Genomic DNA, 19,758 nt, shown 5'->3' on the forward strand with positions numbered 1-19,758 from the left:
ACTGTATTTAATGTGTAATATATCTGCATGTGCTATTTGATGTAACATGTGTTCCCTCTGTCATGTTATCTAAATGCTGTCCTCTGTGCCGGCTCTGTGTCAGAGGCCATGGTAGCATTCATGTGTCGGCTTCGAGTCTCATGTGTTTAATGTTTCCATCTAATTTATATATTATATTATATTCTAATGTTGTCCTGTCAGACTCGGACCCGGTGAAGGTTTCTCTGCTCGTCCTCTTCCTCTTCGTCCTCCCATCGCTGCTCCTCTTCGTCGCTCTGAGGTTTCCTCGTCTTCGTCACAAGCTTCCTGTCGCCGCTGGCACAAAGGCCGGCACAACCGGGTAAGGTTTGTGTGTGTGTGTGTGTGTGTGTTGTTTGTGTGTGTTGTGGGTGTGTGTGGTGTGGTGGTTGTGTTCGGTGTGTTGTGTGTGTTGTGTTCGCTCGTGCGCGTGCGCGTGTGTGTGTGTGTGTGTGTGTGTGTGTGTGTATGTGTGTTATAAGCTATGTTTGGTATAAACTAAACAACTACAATATTTGAATATATCTGTGTCATTGAAATTGTATTATTTACTGTATGTACATTCATTAATAAGCGTGTAAGCATGACACCTCTTCATCTAACTTAATTTATAACGCAGCAAGAAAATAAACATTTACCATGAACTGGTATGAGGCAATGTGTAGCTCCAACAATTAGTATTTCTTAATACTCAGAATATTATGACCTTTTCTGGAAAACAGTGCCTTTAGTTTTATTTTGGTGATATGAAAACTATTTAATTCAAATATAAAGATATGTTTCAGAACACCTGACACGCTGAGGTGCATCCTCACGGTGGGTTATTGACGACAGAAAACAGTCAACAGATGTTTTGTTGTTGTTTACAAAATAAGCTTTCTTTACCCATGATGCAGTGTGTCTCAGTGTGAGATGCTGGACCTGGTACCTGAACACGTCTGCAGGTACTGTGAGAGGTTAACTACATACATGTGAGGTCGACCTTCGTCTCTCTGACTGCAGAGGAGCTCCTCTTCAGACCTTAAAGCTGCACACCGTCTGTTAGTCTGTGGGTGTGTGTGTGTGTGTGTGTGTGGGTGTGTGTTGTGTGTGTGTGTGTGTGTGTGTGTGTGTGTGTGTGTGTGGTGTGAGTGCCGTGCGTGCGTGCGTGCGTGCTTGCGTGCGTGCGTGCGTGCGTGCGTGCGTGCGTGCGTGCGTGCGTGCGTGCGTGCGTGCTGTGCGTGCGTGCGTGCGTGCGTGCGTGCGTGCGTGCGTGCGTGCGTGCGTGCGTGCGTGCGTGCGTGCGTGCGTGCGTGCGTGCGTGCGTGCGTGCGTGCGTGTGCGTGTGCGTGTGTCCTTTTTACTGCAATACCTTTCAAGTTATGATAATTTTTAAACACATTATAAATCTAAAGAGAAAATAAAAAGGACATTTCGAGCAACGGTTATAAACCTGTATTTAAAATAACAGTCTGTAGTTCAGAACAGAGAGGGCTTCTGGGTAATGTAGTCCTGAAAACTTGAAGAGGGTTAGCAAGGTGCAGCTTTAAGTCTGATTGTTGTTATTTAATTATAAGATAAATCCTCAGTCAGTTTGATACCAGCCAAGAGACGCCGATTGTTCCCACTGCAGCACAGACCCTGAACGCCTCTTGTGTTGTGTTTAAGTGTTAGTGGTGATTATTGTGTGTCTGTCGATGTGTTAGAGCTCGCTTTCTAAAGACATATCACGTGCTTTATTTCATTTAATGAGGGTTTTGTTTAAACTATTTTTTAAGAGTGTAATTTGTCTGTTTTTAGAGAAATCTGTTTTTAAAGTGAGTCAAATGTAACACTCATTAAAAAATACGTATGTTATCTGTGTAAGTGTCCTTGAACGCACCGCTGTGATGTGTTCAGGGTCTCATTGTTAGTGTCTGTGTTGAGGGTCTCAGTGTCTGTGTTCAGGGTCTCATTGTTAGTGTCTCTGTTCAGGGTCTCATTGTTAGTGTCTCTGTTCAGGGTCTCATTGTTAGTGTCTCTGTTCAGGGTCTCATTGTTAGTGTCTCTGTTCAGGGTCTCATTGTTAGTGTCTGTGTTCAGGGTCTCATTGTTAGTGTCTGTGTTCAGGGTCTCAGTGTTAGTGTCTCTGTTCAGGGTCTCATTGTTAGTGTCTCTGTTCAGGGTCTCATTGTTAGTGTCTCTGTTCAGGGTCTCATTGTTAGTGTCTCTGTTCAGGGTCTCATTGTTAGTGTCTGTGTTCAGGGTCTCAGTGTTAGTGTCTGTGTTCAGGGTCTCAGTGTTAGTGTCTGTGTTCAGGGTCTCATTGTTAGTGTCTCTGTTCAGGGTCTCAGCGTTAGTGTCTGTGTTCAGGGTCTCAGTGTTAGTGTCTCTGTTCAGGGTCTCATTGTTAGTGTCTGTGTTCAGGGTCTCAGTGTTAGTGTCTGTGTTCAGGGTCTCATTGTTAGTGTTCAGGGTCTCGTTGTTAGTGTCTCTGTTCAGGGTCTCAGCGTTAGTGTCTCTGTTCAGGGTCTCATTGTTAGTGTTCAGGGTCTCATTGTTAGTGTCTGTGTTCAGGGTCTCATTGTTAGTGTCTGTGTTCAGGGTCTCATTGTTAGTGTCTCTGTTCAGGGTCTCATTGTTAGTGTTCAGGGTCTCATTGTTAGTGTCTCTGTTCAGGGTCTCATTGTTAGTGTTCAGGGTCTCATTGTTAGTGTCTCTGTTCAGGGTCTCATTGTTAGTGTCTCTGTTCAGGGTCTCAGTGTTAGTGTCTGTGTTCAGGGTTTCAGTGTTAGTGTCTGTGTTCAGGGTCTCAGTGTTAGTGTCTGTGTTCAGGGTCTCAGTGTTAGTGTCTCTGTTCAGGGTCTCATTGTTAGTGTCTGTGTTCAGGGTCTCATTGTTAGTGTCTCTGTTCAGGGTCTCATTGTTAGTGTCTCTGTTCAGGGTCTCATTGTTAGTGTCTCTGTTCAGGGTCTCATTGTTAGTGTCTGTGTTCAGGGTCTCATTGTTAGTGTCTCTGTTCAGGGTTTCAGTGTTAGTGTCTCTGTTCAGGGTCTCATTGTTAGTGTCTCTGTTCAGGGTCTCATTGTTAGTGTCTCTGTTCAGGGTCTCATTGTTAGTGTCTCTGTTCAGGGTCTCATTGTTAGTGTCTCTGTTCAGGGTCTCATTGTTAGTGTCTCTGTTCAGGGTCTCAGTGTTAGTGTCTCTGTTCAGGGTCTCAGTGTTAGTGTCTCTGTTCAGGGTCTCAGTGTTAGTGTCTCTGTTCAGGGTCTCAGTGTTAGTGTCTCTGTTCAGGGTCTCATTGTTAGTGTCTCTGTTGAGGGTCTCAGTGTTAGTGTCTGTGTTCAGGGTCTCAGTGTTAGTGTCTCTGTTCAGGGTCTCATTGTTAGTGTCTCTGTTCAGGGTCTCATTGTTAGTGTCTCTGTTGAGGGTCTCAGTGTTAGTGTCTGTGTTCAGGGTCTCAGTGTTAGTGTCTCTGTTCAGGGTCTCATTGTTAGTGTCTCTGTTCAGGGTCTCAGTGTTAGTGTCTGTGTTCAGGGTCTCAGTGTTAGTGTCTGTGTTCAGGTCTCAGTGTTAGTGTCTGTGTTCAGGGTCTCGTTGTTAGTGTCTGTGTTCAGGTCTCGTTGTTAGTGTCTGTGTTCAGGGTCTCAGTGTTAGTGTCTGTGTTCAGGGTCTCGTTGTTAGTGTCTGTGTTCAGGGTCTCATTGTTAGTGTCTGTGTTCAGGACGCCGGTGATGGAGCGAGCCGACCGCAGGAACGGAGAGCAGGTCCGACCTCTCCGATTTCACCTGAACGCACCGCCGGACATCCCTCTGACCCCCCTTCACAAAGAGGTAACCACGGCAACGATGCCTTCACTGACCACCGATATGATAAAAATATTTGTTGTTTTTTTGTTCAATTCGGGCAACTTTTACAACTTAAAGGGGACCTATCATGCAAAATGCACTTTGTGATGTCTTTTATACATACATATGTGTCCCCGGTGCGTCGGGGAACTCACGCAGCGTCAGAAAATAAAACCCTCTCTCTTTTCCTCCATACCCAAATCTCTAAAAAACGGGGCTGCAACGGATTTGATACAGACTGATTCAGATTTGAACACGCACTGACGTCAGTAACGGGGTGCTCCGCCTGTATGGGCAACTCTCCACCTATCAGGGGAATGAGAGATCTGACAACAGACACAGTCTCTTCTGTCCAGCTGTGAGGTTTAACCTGCAAAGGAAACGGTGTCCATTCGCTAAAAAAAACCCAAAAATAAACCCTGCGTCTTTCTTTGAAACCTCCGGCGTGATGTTTGTCTCTTTATTAGTGATAAAAGTCAGCGAGGACAGAAACTGGAAGTCCTGCTTTCACTTCGGCTCTTAAAGCTTTCACATTTCCTCAACTGTGTCTTAGAGGTACTTGTACTTTACTTGAGTATTTCCATTTGTTGCTACTTCATACTTTTACTCCACTACAGTTCAGAGGTAAATGGTGTACTTTTCCTCCACTACATGTATTTAATACCTTTAGTTACTTCACAGATGTGGATGAATGATGTGAAATATAATCAAGTGTTAAATCAGCCTTTAGTTCCACCTGGAGTAAATCCACAAGCTACCCTGCAGTATACAAAGTCATTCAAACTAGCTGCACCTTTACCAGCTTTGAGAACACTTTCATGATCAATCATTATAAAACATATCATATATATTATTCTGAAATGGACCAATCTGCACAATGACTACTTTTACTGTCTCTACTTTAACTATATTTTGATGAGAATACTTTTCTACTTTCACTTGAGGAACATTTTGAATGCAGGACTTTTACTGTAACAGAGTATTCCTACACTCTGGTACTTCCACTTTTACTCAAGTACAAGATCTGAGTACTTCTACTTTTACTCAAGTACAAGATCTGAGTACTTCTACTTTTACTCAAGAACAAGATCTGAGTACTTCTACTTTTACTCAAGTACAAGATCTGAATACTTCTACTTTTACTCAAGTACAAGATCTGAGTACTTCTACTTTTACTCAAGTACAAGATCTGAGTACTTCTACTTTTACTCAAGAACAAGATCTGAGTACTTCTACTTTTACTCAAGTACAAGATCTGAGTACTTCTACTTTTACTCAAGTACAAGATCTGAGTACTTCTACTGTTACTCAAGTACAAGATCTGAGTACTTCTACTGTTACTCAAGAACAAGATCTGAGTACTTCTACTTTTACTCGAGTACAAGATCTGAGTACTTCTACTTTTACTCAAGTACAAGATCTGAGTACTTCTACTTTTACTCAAGTACAAGACCTGAGTACTTCTACTTTACTCAAGTACAAGACCTGAGTACTTCTACTTTTACTCAAGTACAAGACCTGAGTACTTCTACTTTTACTCAAGTACAAGACCTGAGTACTTCTACTGTTACTCAAGTACAAGATCTGAGTACTTCTACTGTTACTCAAGTACAAGATCTGAGTACTTCTACTGTTACTCAAGTACAAGACCTGAGTACTTCTACTTTTACTCAAGTACAAGATCTGAGTACTTCTACTTTTACTCAAGTACAAGATCTGAGTACTTCTACTTTTACTCAAGTACAAGATCTGAGTACTTCTACTTTTACTCAAGTACAAGACCTGAGTACTTCTACTGTTACTCAAGTACAAGATCTGAGTACTTCTACTTTTACTCAAGTACAAGATCTGAGTACTTCTACTTTTACTCAAGTACAAGATCTGAGTACTTCTACTTTTACTCAAGTACAAGACCTGAGTACTTCTACTGTTACTCAAGTACAAGATCTGAGTACTTCTACTGTTACTCAAGTACAAGACCTGAGTACTTCTACTTTTACTCAAGTACAAGATCTGAGTACTTCTACTTTACTCAAGTACAAGACCTGAGTACTTCTACTTTACTCAAGTACAAGACCTGAGTACTTCTACTTTACTCAAGTACAAGATCTGAGTACTTCTACTTTACTCAAGTACAAGACCTGAGTACTTCTACTTTACTCAAGTACAAGACCTGAGTACTTCTACTTTACTCAAGTACAAGATCTGAGTACTTCTACTTTACTCAAGTACAAGACCTGAGTACTTCTACTTTACTCAAGTACAAGACCTGAGTACTTCTACTTTACTCAAGTACAAGATCTGAGTACTTCTACTTTAACTCAAGTACAAGATCTGAGTACTTCTACTGTTACTCAAGTACAAGATCTGAGTACTTCTACTGTTACTCAAGTACAAGATCTGAGTACTTCTACTGTTACTCAAGTACAAGACCTGAGTACTTCTACTTTACTCAAGTACAAGACCTGAGTACTTCTACCAGTGTTGATATCACTTGAATGCAGGTGTATTGAACGTGGTTGCAACACATGGTGAAATAAAGTTACAGAAAGTGAGTCAACATCACGCTGCAGAGGTTTCTCACGTCAACAAGCTGCTGGTCTGACCTTCTTCTGCGCATGTGTCAGCTGTTTCTCTGCTTCCTGTTTCCTGTTTCATCAGGTTCATGACCGACCTACTGCTCCCACTAAGCCCCTCCCCCCCGACCCCGCCCTAAACCCTCCCCCACAGGTAACCAGGTGCTAATGTCTCTATGCTAACGTCTCTGTGCTAACTTCTGTTTATTTAAATCTCTTTGCTAACCTCTCTGTGCTAACCTCTTTGTGCTAACGTCTCTGTGCTAACCTCTCTGCGCTAACGTCTCTGTGCTAACGTCTCTGTGCTAACATCTCTGTGCTAACCTCTCTGCGCTAACGTCTCTGTGCTAACCTCTCTGTGCTAACCTCTTTGTGCTAACGTCTCTGTGCTAACCTCTCTGTGCTAACCTCTCTGCGCTAACGTCTCTGTGTGTTAGCATCTCTGTGCTAACGTCTCTGTGTGTTAGCATCTCTGTGCTAACGTCTGTGTGTTAGCATCTCTGTGCTAACGTCTCTGTGTGTTAGCGTCTGTGTGCTGACCAGGGGCGTCGCCTGGACCTGAAAACATTCGGGGCTTAGCCCACAGTGGCGGCGGCACTACAGTGGCATTTTTCACTGCAACACTCCCCACACACACACACACAGTACACCCGCGACTGTTACAATGAAGGCTCGATAATCAGCTCACCGCATATAGGCAGGGGTAAAGTGGTATTTTTTTGAGTGGGGGGTGGACCTCACCTCCTCTAGGGGGGTCCGGGGGGATGCTCCCCCTGGAAGATTTTTTAAATATTGAAGTTAAAAGCATCAATCTGGTGCACTTTGAGAGCAACATGAAGAGATCTATGGATACCTCTCTCAACACCCATATGAAGCAGAACTAAACAGATGTACTTTTTCTTTATGGATATTTTACTAATCACTCTCCTTTCAAACTCTATTCTTGTTTTACTGCCATATAGTATTTCATAACTGTTTTTCCTTTATTCTCTTTTTTTTATATAACTATAATGATCATATGAAGGTGTGCCGCAGAAATAATCTTTTGAATAATTTGTGACCAAACCGTTTGAGACCCACTGAGATAACTTAGACTAACTATCTAAACACTCAGAGAGTCCTTTAGCTCACCTGAGCCTCTGAGCATTCACACCAGCCTTTTATAGTCCGGTTGAATCGAACCCTGGTGCGTTTAGCCGCTTGGTGCGGTTCATTTGGGTCGGTGTGAACACAGTCCGAGACCTCTTAAGTGAACTAAACAACCGGACTCTGGTCCGCTAAAATAGGTGGTCTCGGAACGCTTGCTTGCGAACTCTGGAGCGGTTCATTGCTGGTGTGAACGCAGTCCGCACCAAAACATAGGAAGTGTAGTATTTACGTGTCACAAGAACGCGGATGTCTTCAAAAATCTTTAGAGAAAGAGTCTTTCAAGACATCCGCGGTTGTTCAGTTAAAGAGTGAAGCAGGATGAAGTGTTCAACAGTGTCGTGTAAAGTAAAAATGCTCCGTCAACTACTTAAAATTAAGAACACCTGTCGTCGGTGAAACCCCCTCCTTACTGCAGAACGTCTCTCATTATATGTGTTATAATGTTTTTTAACGGACGTTGTCTGATTCTATAATCATATGCGCGGGCCGCTAGAGTCTGTTGATCTCCAGATTAACAGCAGCATGAAAATAACCTGCCGATAAAGTGCCGATGCTCCATGGCGGAGGCTCCGGTAGAAATTGTCGGGATTTGCGTTTTTACCCCCTTAATGTCTGACCAATGGTTGAACAGCATTTCCGTGCACATGACTTGTGTTAAAGCCCCGAATGCCCAGGCCAGGAGACGCCACTGGTGCTGACTACTGTGCTAACGTCTGTGTTTGTTAGCGTCTCTGTGCTTACATCTTTGTGCTAACATCTCTGCGTTTACGTCTCTGTGCTAACGTCTCTGTGCTAACTTCTGTGCTAACGTCTGTGCTAACGTCTGTGTGTTGGCGTCTCTATGCTAACGTCTGTTTGCTAATGTCTCTGTGCTAACGTCTATGAGGTGTGATTTGTGCCAAAGAACAGACAACTAAGCTGACTGAGCGGATAACTAACGTGTGAACGTGCGCCAACGCCTCCATCAATTTTGAATGGGTTGACGTAGAATACAGGCGACGTCACGACGATGTCAGACGTCACGGCAACGTATCATATGTGCGCTCAAAGTACGCGCTCACGTGGCGGCGGCGTAGCTTAAAAAGCGCTATCTTAGATATGCGTGTTGATAACGTACGTGTGGATATGCGCGTGAATAACGTACGTGTGGATAAGCGTGTGAATAACGTATGTCTCGCCTCCGTTAGCATTGTATAGCATTATCCTAGCATTATATTTTTCGAATGATTCCGCTCCTACAGTAGTTTGGAGGCACAGTATTGGTATCACTCTCTCTCTCTCTCGAACAGCTGATCGCTGCACTGAGCTGTCCCTCCCTCAAGGTGTGTTTGGGTGTGTCTCTGTGTCTCATTCACTGTCCCTCAGGTGCTACTGCCCCGAGGTTGTAGCATGTTTCGATTGCCAGTGTGTGGCTTGTATGTCTTGTGAACGCAACGCTGGCATGATGTGGCCTGCTGACATGGCCTCTAATAAACACACAGGACTAAAATAATACGTGTTTAATTCAGCCCAGATGCGGTGACTGCAGGCCAAATCCATTAATGCGGCATATATTGAAGGTGTTCAAAGTTGCACCGGTATGAAGCGCAGTGAGAACCACGCACCTGTCAGACCAGACCTTTATATACAGTCTATGTGTCAGACTAGCGAATGGGCACATTTACATTTCAGGAGAATAATGAAGATGTGATTGGTTGTTCCACTCTCCGTTTCTCACGAGACCAGCGCGCTGCTGTTTACAGTAGTGTGGACTGGACCGACTGAAACTGACGGCAAGGTTAATTATTGTGGAAGGATGGACCCCCACCCTGCAACAAAAGGCAGCGAAATGTGCTAAAATCACTGATTTATTCAGAACCCCCTATGGTATAGAATGACGAAGCAGAAAGTAAGTGAGCGAACATTATGAGCCACATTTCTTTCTATATTGTAGCCTGATACAAACATAATAAATCACAAACATAATAAATCACAAACATAATAAATCATTGGATAGTGTTTTTATATAATAGAAATAAAGTAATGTATTAAGACTCAGTGCGAGTTATTACTTTCTTCCTTTACTTGGCATTCTTCAAAGATATACAGACATTGCAGCACATCGTTTCACGTCTTTGTACTTTCTCAGCATTAAAGTGCAATGTGTTGGCGAACCTTTGTTTCCTCCTGACAGCTCACTTAAAGGTATACTCAATTCAATAGCTTTATTAGCATGACCTCAGTTACATATAGTATTGCCAAAGCTCTGTATAGTTGCAACATCTATACAAAATATATATATATACACAATATATATATATATACTCCCCCTTGTGGCCAAAGGGGGACACAACTCTTGTCTTCAGATGTATGCTTGAGTGCAGCAAAATGTAGCACAGTGACTATTTTATCAACTAAACATAAAAAACAATAGCCTACATATTTTAGTAAACGGGACATTATAATCTCCGCACATTAACTCTATATTTGCCTCTGCCATGGTGCCACAATGAAATGAAATAAAATAAACAATAGGGGTTGCCTCTTCTCTGAACTTCTATGTATACTGCATCCCTCCAAATCAAATAAACCATAAACAAATACATAAAGTCGTGTTCACTGCAGCGATCTATTTCACACACAAAACTATATGAAAACTTGGTGATATACAGTTTTCTCCTGGAGACCAAGGGAAGACAGGCTTCTCCTGTTTCTCAGCCTTTGTTATCATTTTGATAATTAAAAATATATATTCTTGTCTGTGGTTGTTTTTGCATTCAGGGCATACAAGAGGTGTAACATTATTTTAATACCAAAACTATATTGAAATAGAGTCTAGCTTGAACAGCAACTAAGTAGCTGTAACATTACTGGGTTATTTGGTGATAACTACCAAAGTAAAGTAACTTCAGACGCAGACGTCACGTAGCTTCTCAGACGAGAGGGGTGGCAACGAGAGTGTGACGTTATTTCTCTCGCGGCATAGTTCACGGCATGGTAGGCGACGATCGACACGATTGGCTGCTCAGTGAGTTCAGTCTTTGGCACAAATCACACCTCATAAACGTCTGTGTGTTAGCGTCTCTGTGCTAACGTCTGTGTGTTAGCGTCTCTGTGCTAACGTCTGTGTGTTAGCGTCTCTGTGCTAACGTCTCTGTGTGTTAGCGCCTCTATGCTAACGTCTGTGTGTTAGCGTCTCTGTGCCAACGTCTCTTTGTGTTAGCGTCTCTGTGCTAACGTCTCTGTGTGTTAGCGTCTCTGTGCTAACGTCTGTGTGTTAGCGTCTCTGTGCTAACGTCTCTGTGTGTTAGCGTCTCTGTGCTAACGTCTCTGTGTGTTAGCGTCTCTGTGCTAACGTCTCTTTGTGTTAGCGTCTCTTTGTGTTAGCGTCTCTGTGCTAACGTCTCTGTGTGTTAGCGTCTCTGTGCTAACGTCTGTGTGTTAGCGTCTCTGTGCTAACGTCTCTGTATGTTAGCTTCTCTGTGCTAACGTCTGTGCTAGCGTCCGAGTTAAATCATGATCAGAGAAAATGTTTTATCGTCTCTTATTTCTGACCCTGCTGCTCTGTAACTTTTATTTCTGCTTTAACCTGCTAACCAGCGACCTGCCCCCCCCAGCAAGCCTCTGCCCTGCGACCCCCCCGCTCAGGTACACTCACCTGTACAGTTTCTGCAAAGTTTAATACAGTCTTCTTCTACTAAAGAGTTTGAAGCTGCATTTATAATGGTGACTTTAAATCATCATTTGAAAGCTGCAAATTCAGATTTGTTGTGTAATTATTTTGATTTAAACGGTGGGTGAATGCTGACTTGTAGAAGTGCTTTGATAGACTAATGATTAATACATGTAATTGACCATATATTTTCTTGATCTCCCCGAGTTGATTGACTGATATCATTAAAGTCATCAGATTTCAGTCTGAATTCATTCACTTCACTGCATGATGTTTGTACATGTTCTCTCCTTTGCTCTGTTTCTATCTGCATGCAGCACTAATAACTCAAATTAAAAATATGTCTGAGCATGATGTTCCTGTTTAACCCTCTCTTGTACTGAATGCCCCCCCTCCCCCCACTAACCTCCAGCTGCTCGGGAGACCAGCTCCACCCAACAAGCCCCTCCCCCCTGACCCTGGCACACCTGCACAGGTACACCTGTTAGCATGTAGCTGTTAGCATATAGCAGATAGTTTGTAGCTTCTAACACAGAGCTGTTGGAATTCAGCCGCTCAAATGATGCTGTTAGCATGAAGCTGTTAAAATGTAGTTGTTAGCATGAAGCTGTTAAAATGTAGTTGTAAGCATGAAGCTGCTAGTATGTAGTTGTTAGCATGTAGCTGCTAGTATGTAGCTGTTAGCATGTAGCTGTTAGCATGTAGCCGAGAGTTTGTAGCTTTTAACATTGAGCTGTTAGAATTCAGCTACTAGAATATAGCTGTTAGCATGTAGCTGTTAAAAAGTAGCTGTTAGCATGAAGCTGTTAAAAAGTAGCTGTTAGCATGAAGCTGTTAAAATGTAGCTGTTAGTATGTAGCTGCTAGAATTTAGCTGTTAGCATGTAGCTGTTAAAAAGTAGCTGTTAGCATGAAGCTGTTAAAAAGTAGCTGTTAGCATGAAGCTGTTAAAATGTAGCTGTTAGTATGTAGCTGCTAGAATTGAGCTGTTAGCATGTAGCTGTTAAAAAGTAGCTGTTAGCATGACACTGTTAAAAAGTAGCTGTTAGCATGAAGCTGTTAAAATGTAGCTGTTAGTATGTAGCTGCTAGAATTTAGCTGTTAGCATGTAGCTGTTAAAAAGTAGCTGTTAGCATGAAGCTGTTAAAAAGTAGCTGTTAGCATGAAGCTGTTAAAATGTAGCTGTTAGTATGTAGCTGCTAGAATTTAGCTGTTAGCATGTAGCTGTTAAAAAGTAGCTGTTAGCGTGAAGCTGTTAAAAAGTAGCTGTTAGCATGAAGCTGTTAAAATGTAGCTGTTAGTATGTAGCTGCTAGAATTTAGCTGTTAGCATGTAGCTGTTAAAAAGTAGCTGTTAGCATGAAGCTGTTAAAATGTAGCTGTTAGTATGTAGCTGCTAGAATTTAGCTGTTAGCATGTAGCTGTTAAAAAGTAGCTGTTAGCATGAAGCTGTTAAAAAGTAGCTGTTAGCATGAAGCTGTTAAAATGTAGCTGTTGGTATGTAGCTGCTAGAATTGAGCTGTTAGCATGTAGCTGTTAAAAAGTAGCTGTTAGCATGAAGCTGTTAAAAAGTAGCTGTTAGCATGAAGCTGTTAAAATGTAGCTGTTAGTATGTAGCTGCTAGAATTTAGCTGTTAGCATGTAGCTGTTAAAAAGTAGCTGTTAGCATGAAGCTGTTAAAAAGTAGCTGTTAGCATGAAGCTGTTAAAATGTAGCTGTTAGTATGTAGCTGCTAGAATTGAGCTGTTAGCATGTAGCTGTTAAAAAGTAGCTGTTAGCATGACACTGTTAAAATGTAGCTGCTAGCATGAAGCTGTTAAAATGTAGCTGTTAGTATGTAGCTGCTAGAATTGAGCTGTTAGCATGTAGCTGTTAAAAAGTAGCTGTTAGCATGACACTGTTAAAATGTAGCTGCTAGCATGTAGCTTCTTCATTGAAAAATCAATTATGCAAATATTTTAATTCTGAAGAACTCTGAAGAAAAAACGTTGAATTAAGGCTGTGCGATTATGGCAAAAATCATAATCACGATTATTTTGGTTAATAATTGATATCACGATTATTAAATACGATTATTCATTGACTTTGAAAACATCCATTTATTGATCTTTAAAACAAATACAAATAATAATTTCCAACAGTATCTTTGTAACTGTAGATTACCCTGAACGTATAATTCAACTGAAAAACCAATACAAAAATAAATGATACATTTAAATAAATAATATCAAAATAATAAATACCAATAAACAAGATCAACAAATATTTTGGAGCGCACTTCCACAAGCTACTAAACATATATAAATATGATAAATAAAAATAAATTAGACCAAAAATAAATTAGATCAAATATGTTGCACTGTCACAACCTAGCAAAGCAAAATAATAGTTTTTTTCGATTATGTTTGTTTTCGTAATTGTGGCAGGCCAAAATCGTAATTGCGATTAAAATACGATTAATTGCACAGCCCTACGTTGAATCATATTTTTTCCGAACTGAATAGCTTTCATTTGAATCATTTCTCTGAATAAGGTCACAGCAGATTTAGTTCAGGTGAGGTGATTGGATCAGACAGGTGTGTTCAGGAACAGAAATGAGCATCGGACATTTACACCGGCGGGTGAAATGCACCTGTTACTGTTGAGTTTCTGGGAGAGGGGGTGGGATTAAATGAGTGTAAACTTCTTCCCACTTCTTTTCGGATGTGTAGTTAGGTAAATCATTTGTTTATAGATCATTTGAAAGTCAATAATATTTTTGTTTATCAATCTGATACAGCTTAAAGGTGGGGTAGGTAAGTTTGAGAAACCGGCTCGAGATACACTTGTTGTTATATTCCATGGAATGCTCTTAACATCCCGATAGCAATAAATATCTGAAGTGCTTTGACAATAAATCCATTAAAAAATATCATCAGTGGAAGCTGTAGTACTGTAAAAAGCACGACCAATCATCTGAGCCGGCCCGGCTAAAATGACTGGATGGCCTACCTGCCTGTCAGCCTTCCATCTGTGCACAAACTTATCTCGTACCCTCATTGGTCATTGGTCGTGTGTGTTGGAGGAGGGGCTCTGTGAGGAAGTGGCAGATTTTTTCCGGCTGTGTATTTTCAAATTCTTGCGCACTCGAGCCGGTTTCTTCAAAATTACCTACCCCACCTTTAAGTTTGTACAGTATCATAATTCTCTTCTTTCATTTCATTATTTGTATTATCTTTTGTATTATTGTTTTACACGTTCGAAATAAATCAAATCAAATTAAAAGTTATTACCCATGATGCTCTCCTCAGATCCCTCTCAAACCTTTGGTCCCTGTGAAGCCTCGTCTGGTCGCCCCCCTGCCCAACTGCCCCCCCCGACACGGAGCAGCTGCTAACCCAGCCGGACCCAAAAGGTACGGCCCCTGGGGGTCTTTGAAGTCGTTGGGACAATTATTTATTTTCAAGTTTGTTTATTTGACAAAAGAACAGGAAATATTTTAGTTTTTTTTAAGGAGTCTGTTTTTCTTAATGCACATTCAAGTATTTGATTGATTTAGCTAACTTATAACTTAACTTATGAGGCGATATCCCTCTCCTCTAGTTAGCGGCCCAGCCCTTCTTATGTTTTTCTATATGTGGCCCTCGGAGAACAAAGTTTGGACCCCCCAGGTCTAATGAAAAGGAAGGTTTAAAGTAACCTCAGGTCTCTTTCTGCAGACGCCCCCCTCTGCGGCCCGCAGGCGCTCAGAGAGTCGACTCATCGGCGCTCTGACGGAGCGAAGACCAGCTTTAAATAAAACGTTGGTCTGTTCGCCCGAAGATGAAGATGAAGATGAAGATGACTTTGCTTTCGTCGGATTTCTCTCAGAGACTGTTGATCCTCGGCAGTGATGCGCAGTGCCTTATGGACCCTGAGAAGGGAATAAAGACCGGGTCTCACACTGTGGCCCCGGACCCGAGGAGGATCACGGGAAATAGTTTTGAACCTACAATCAGGATTTTCTTTTTAGCAAAACAATGAAATGCAGAAAGTTTCAGACACTTTAAGGAACAGGATTATATATAATCATGGAGTTTAACCTTTATGTTGCTAACGGGACTTTCCTCGGACAGCTCGGACCTTTACCAAAACCTTCTGGGATTTTGTGAAGTTTAAAATATTTTGAGAAAAAAGTGTTAGAATTATTTTTGGCTGAACACTGACATTTTTGGGGAAACACCAATATTTTATAAAGTAATATTTAGAGGAAAAAGTTGTAATATTTCGGGGATAAAGTCATAATTATTTGAGGATGACGTTTCTATTAAAAGAGAAAGCTAGCGTTGACAACTTTATTTAAAAATATTATGAATTAATCTTCTAAAAAAAAGACTTTATCTTCTAAATATTTTGACAATTTCCTCTAAATTTTACTCCTTTATGCTTTTTCATTTTGTAATATTATGACAATTCCTTTAATATATTCTGACCTTTTTCTTGCCTCCACTTCATTCTGAAATGCTAAAACCGTTTTCTTAAAATGTTTTGATTTTGTGATCTGATGTAACTTATTTTTTCTAAATAATGATCAATGTTATTGCTGAACTTTCCGCCGCAGTGATTCAAAGCCAAACTCGAAGTCAACATTTTGAGAATAAAGTCAAACTTTCAGAATATAACGCCAGGATTTAGATTTATTCTTGACACAATTTACCTTTTTTATCTACAATGAATTAAAGCGTCACGTGAAGGCAAAACATCCCTTTAAGAATATTTGTTTTATTAAAATGTGTGAAAGTGATGTCCGTTCAATCTATTGCTGCACAGGAAACTGAATCTGTTTTTACCTGACGATCCTTAAAGAGCTTCAGATCAAACATGTCCAGATATTCAAGTTGGTTGGTTGGTTAGTTGGTTGATTGTTTATGTTGTTTGGTTGATTGGTTGGTTGGTTGGTTGATTGATTGATTGGTTGATTGATTGGTTGGTTGATTGGTTGGTTGATTGGTTGATTGGTTGGTTGATTGGTTGGTTGGTTGGTTGGTTGATTGATTGGTTGATTGGTTGGTTGGTTGTTTGGTTAGTTGGTTGATTGTTTATGTTGGTTGGTTGATTGGTTGGTTGGTTGATTGGTTGCTGGAACAATTGGCCATTTGGTTGGTTGGTTGGTTGGTGGAAAGATGTATTGGTTGTTTGCCAGATTGGTTGTTAGATTGATAATTGATTGATTAGGTAAATTGTTGATATTCATGCTGTTCGTGTCCTGCTATGTTCACATGTTTGCTGCTAGAGGAAATGTCCTCAATAAAACCAACTTTCTGCATTTTCTGCTCGTTGGTTTGTTTATTTACAGGTCTTTTTTAAAAGAAAGTCAGTCCGATTCCTGAAAGAAAAATTGAATTTTGAGAAAAAGTTGGAATTCGGAAAAAAAGAGTCACATTTCTTGAAAAATGTAAAAGTTCAGAAAAATGTCAACAGTTTTAGGAAAGTCTGAATTTTGCGAAAGATACAGAATTAATTTTGAAAAAATTAAGAAACCTTCGAAATAAAGCAGAATTCTGACAAAAAAAAGTTGAGACTGAAACATTTCCGAATGTTGAGGAAAAAGTCTAAGAATTCTGAAGTCAGAAATGTCTTTCTTCTTCAGATTTCTTAAAAAATGTCAAAGTTCAGAAAAAAGATAGAATTTTAGAGAAAAGCAGAGATTCTCAAAAAAGTCAGAATTTTTTGAAAAAAGTCGAGTTAGAAAAATGTACAACTTTTTAAAAACATCAATATTTTTAAGAAGAAAGTCAGAATTCTTGAAAAAAGTCTGAAACTTGAGAAAATTCAGAAACAACAATTCCCTCCATAATATCTGGTTTATATTACTGTAAAAACATCTCGTTCGAAAACTGGATTTATTCATGTTTCGCCTCAAAAATCACATTTTTCAAGACCACATAACGATAGAGCCGAGTAGAGCCTGAACCGTAATGTAAGTCAGTTAAGGCATCTGTTCAACAATGTTGACCTTTTAATGATCAATAATTGCCATAATGATCAATAATTGCCATAATGATCAATAATTGCCATAATGTTCAATACTTTTAATGAAGTGTACGAGTACGTTTCATTACAATGAGAATGGTTCATTACCAGGAAAAGAAAACTCCTTGTAATAACTTTTTATTGTGAAGTGACGATTTAATTTGAATTTATGTATTTATTTAGGACCATGCATACAAATACAATAATCTCAGGAAAGAGAAGAGATGATTTATGCCAGATCTGAGCTAATAGCTCATTTCCATCTGCATGTATAACAATCAACAAACACTACAAACATTGCATAATCGCTATCAGACAAACAGTTATAAAACAAGATTAAAGTACAGGTCTGTAAAGTAGTACATAGTACATTTAAAATATAATATTACAATACAGTTAAAATTGAACCCTTTTGTTGAGGACAATATTAACCTTGGTGTTTAACCCAGTTTATTACATGGCTTAGTTGAATACTCGATTCTGATTGGTCAATTCAGAACACGTGACACGTTGTTAATCCAGTAGTACTTAAGTTGTTAAGGTCCAGACATAGACATCAAACGGCGACACATATTCAGTGTGCAGTTCCTTTGGCATGAGGGCAGGGATATCTAGATACTTCCCAACGTCTGACATCATGACTTGAGCTACTTTTAAAGCAAGCAACGATGTTTTCAAATCTGTAATCAAAAAGCTCCTCAAAAACGCTATCGAAGCAGTTCCTGCCATTGCTACGTAGTTCAAACGGTAACAACGGACTATTTTTCTTAGCGGATGCATGTCAATTTAAATCAATAAAACTACTTTTTAAATCAATAATACTATTTTTTAAATCAATAAAAACATTTTCTAAATCTATAAAAGCATTTCAATTAATGTTGTTACTTTGTTGAGAATGTGGCCTTGTAATAAGCGGGATAATGTGCAGCGAGGCGGTCATTAAAAGAACCCATATCACTTACTTATCACACTTCTCCTATAGTCAGCGAACTCTTTAACCAGAAGAAACGTGGGCGAGAGATCTGGAACCAGAGGCGAAGGATCTGAATCTGAAAAGTCCTTACGAGAAACCAAATGTGACTCATACCCCTTTCACACCAAGGCTTTTCCCGTTCTAGCTCCGTGCTAGAGCTTTTCTGGTTCAGAACCGGTTCTTCGGTTCAGCTCCCGCTCTGTTCACACCGCTCAGAGCCCGACTGGTGCTGCCGCTGCTGCGTCATGACGTCACAGTTTACGTCGCTGATTTTCTCCTCAACGGCGCTCACTACTTCAACAACAATGGGACACTGCTTCGGGTCGATGATCGTGTTGCTTTTAATCATACGAAGCCAGATTAAATTAAATAACGACTTCTCCAACCTTATACTTTTCTCCAGAGTGCCGTGGTTCATTGTTTATTAATGTGTTTCAGCGGCATTTACCGACCGCTGCAGTGCTGGCTGCTCTTCCACGGGAGTGTATTCTCCCGTTAGCTCCGGGTTAGCTCACACGGCTCTAAAGTATTCACTGTCTGACTGTCACACAAGCAGCTGATACATATCCCCAGTTCCCCTTAAGTGAATGTGTGTCAGTCTGAATTGACGCTGTTTGGCATCACAACGCTGTTATGAAAGTTTCTCTGGTATAACATGGGTGATGTTAGCATAGCAACCGAAGCTAAACTGACTACTTGCTAAGCAGTTTTCTACAGGCACTTTTTACCGACGTATTTTTCATTATGATTCTACTTGTGATAGTCGGACATGACAACCTGTGCAGCCCATGTATTGATTCCATCCGATAGCTGCTATAATAACAAACGTCTGCCTGCTCTCCACAATGATCAATAACAGCGAACGGATGGTCAAAGTAAGGTACAAATAAACAGAATCACACGAAGCCTGGTTAGTGTTGCCTGACTTTATAAAGTGTGTTTTTTTTAACAAGTGTGTGGTTGCGTTCTAGTCACTTTGCTCAGCGCTACTGCTTGTTACAACTTTTATTTGCCGTACTCGCCTTAACTGTTAGCTCAGGTTAATCTCGCCCCCCTCCGACGTAAGCGTGACGTATGCGGTTCTTGCTTCTAGACGGACAACTTTTTGGTGCTCGAAACGAACCGGATTCCGGAGCTTAGAGGCGGCTCCGCTGCGGTGTGAACAGGAAAACCCGGTGCTTTTCAAGCTCCAGCACCGAACCGGCCCTGAAACACCGTTGGTGTGAATGGGGTATCAGAGAAACCGTCTAAAACCTCGTGTCTCTAAACTCATGTGCTTAAAGGAAAAAGAAGCACCATCAAGAAATAATAAATAAATATAATTTTCACTGAATCTTCACTCTTTTCTTACAAAATACATTCACTTGTCAGGATTGTAACCATTCAAATGTTCTGTGTACTAAATGCAAGGAGGGATTATCTTTTCACTGTCTTGGTCGGTTCCCACAGCCCATCAGAGACGGCACCTCTCCACCTTCAAAACACTCACAAAAACTCACCTCTTCAATCTGGCTTCTAATGTGTGATTGTTTTTGTATTGCTTGATTTTTATTTGACTTCAACTATATTTATTTGTTGTTCTTTTCTTTTCACTA

The 19,758-nt window shown here is 40.7% G+C and overlaps 1 protein-coding gene across 1 annotated transcript; it reads left to right on the plus strand.

The window, feature by feature from the left end:
• Positions 1-324: 324 nt before the first annotated feature.
• Positions 325-15,734, plus strand: LOC117484896 (vegetative cell wall protein gp1-like). Its single transcript, XM_034133357.1, has 6 exons — positions 325-340; positions 3,702-3,809; positions 6,486-6,554; positions 11,614-11,676; positions 14,490-14,593; positions 14,898-15,734. The coding sequence occupies exons 2-6, from the start codon at positions 3,711-3,713 to the stop codon at positions 14,950-14,952; spliced, it is 390 nt and encodes a 129-aa protein (XP_033989248.1). The 5' UTR covers positions 325-340; positions 3,702-3,710; the 3' UTR covers positions 14,953-15,734.
• The last annotated feature ends 4,024 nt before the right edge of the window (positions 15,735-19,758 follow it).

Source organism: Trematomus bernacchii, unplaced genomic scaffold, assembly GCF_902827165.1.
Source record: "Trematomus bernacchii unplaced genomic scaffold, fTreBer1.1, whole genome shotgun sequence".
Taxonomy (NCBI): domain Eukaryota; kingdom Metazoa; phylum Chordata; class Actinopteri; order Perciformes; family Nototheniidae; genus Trematomus; species Trematomus bernacchii.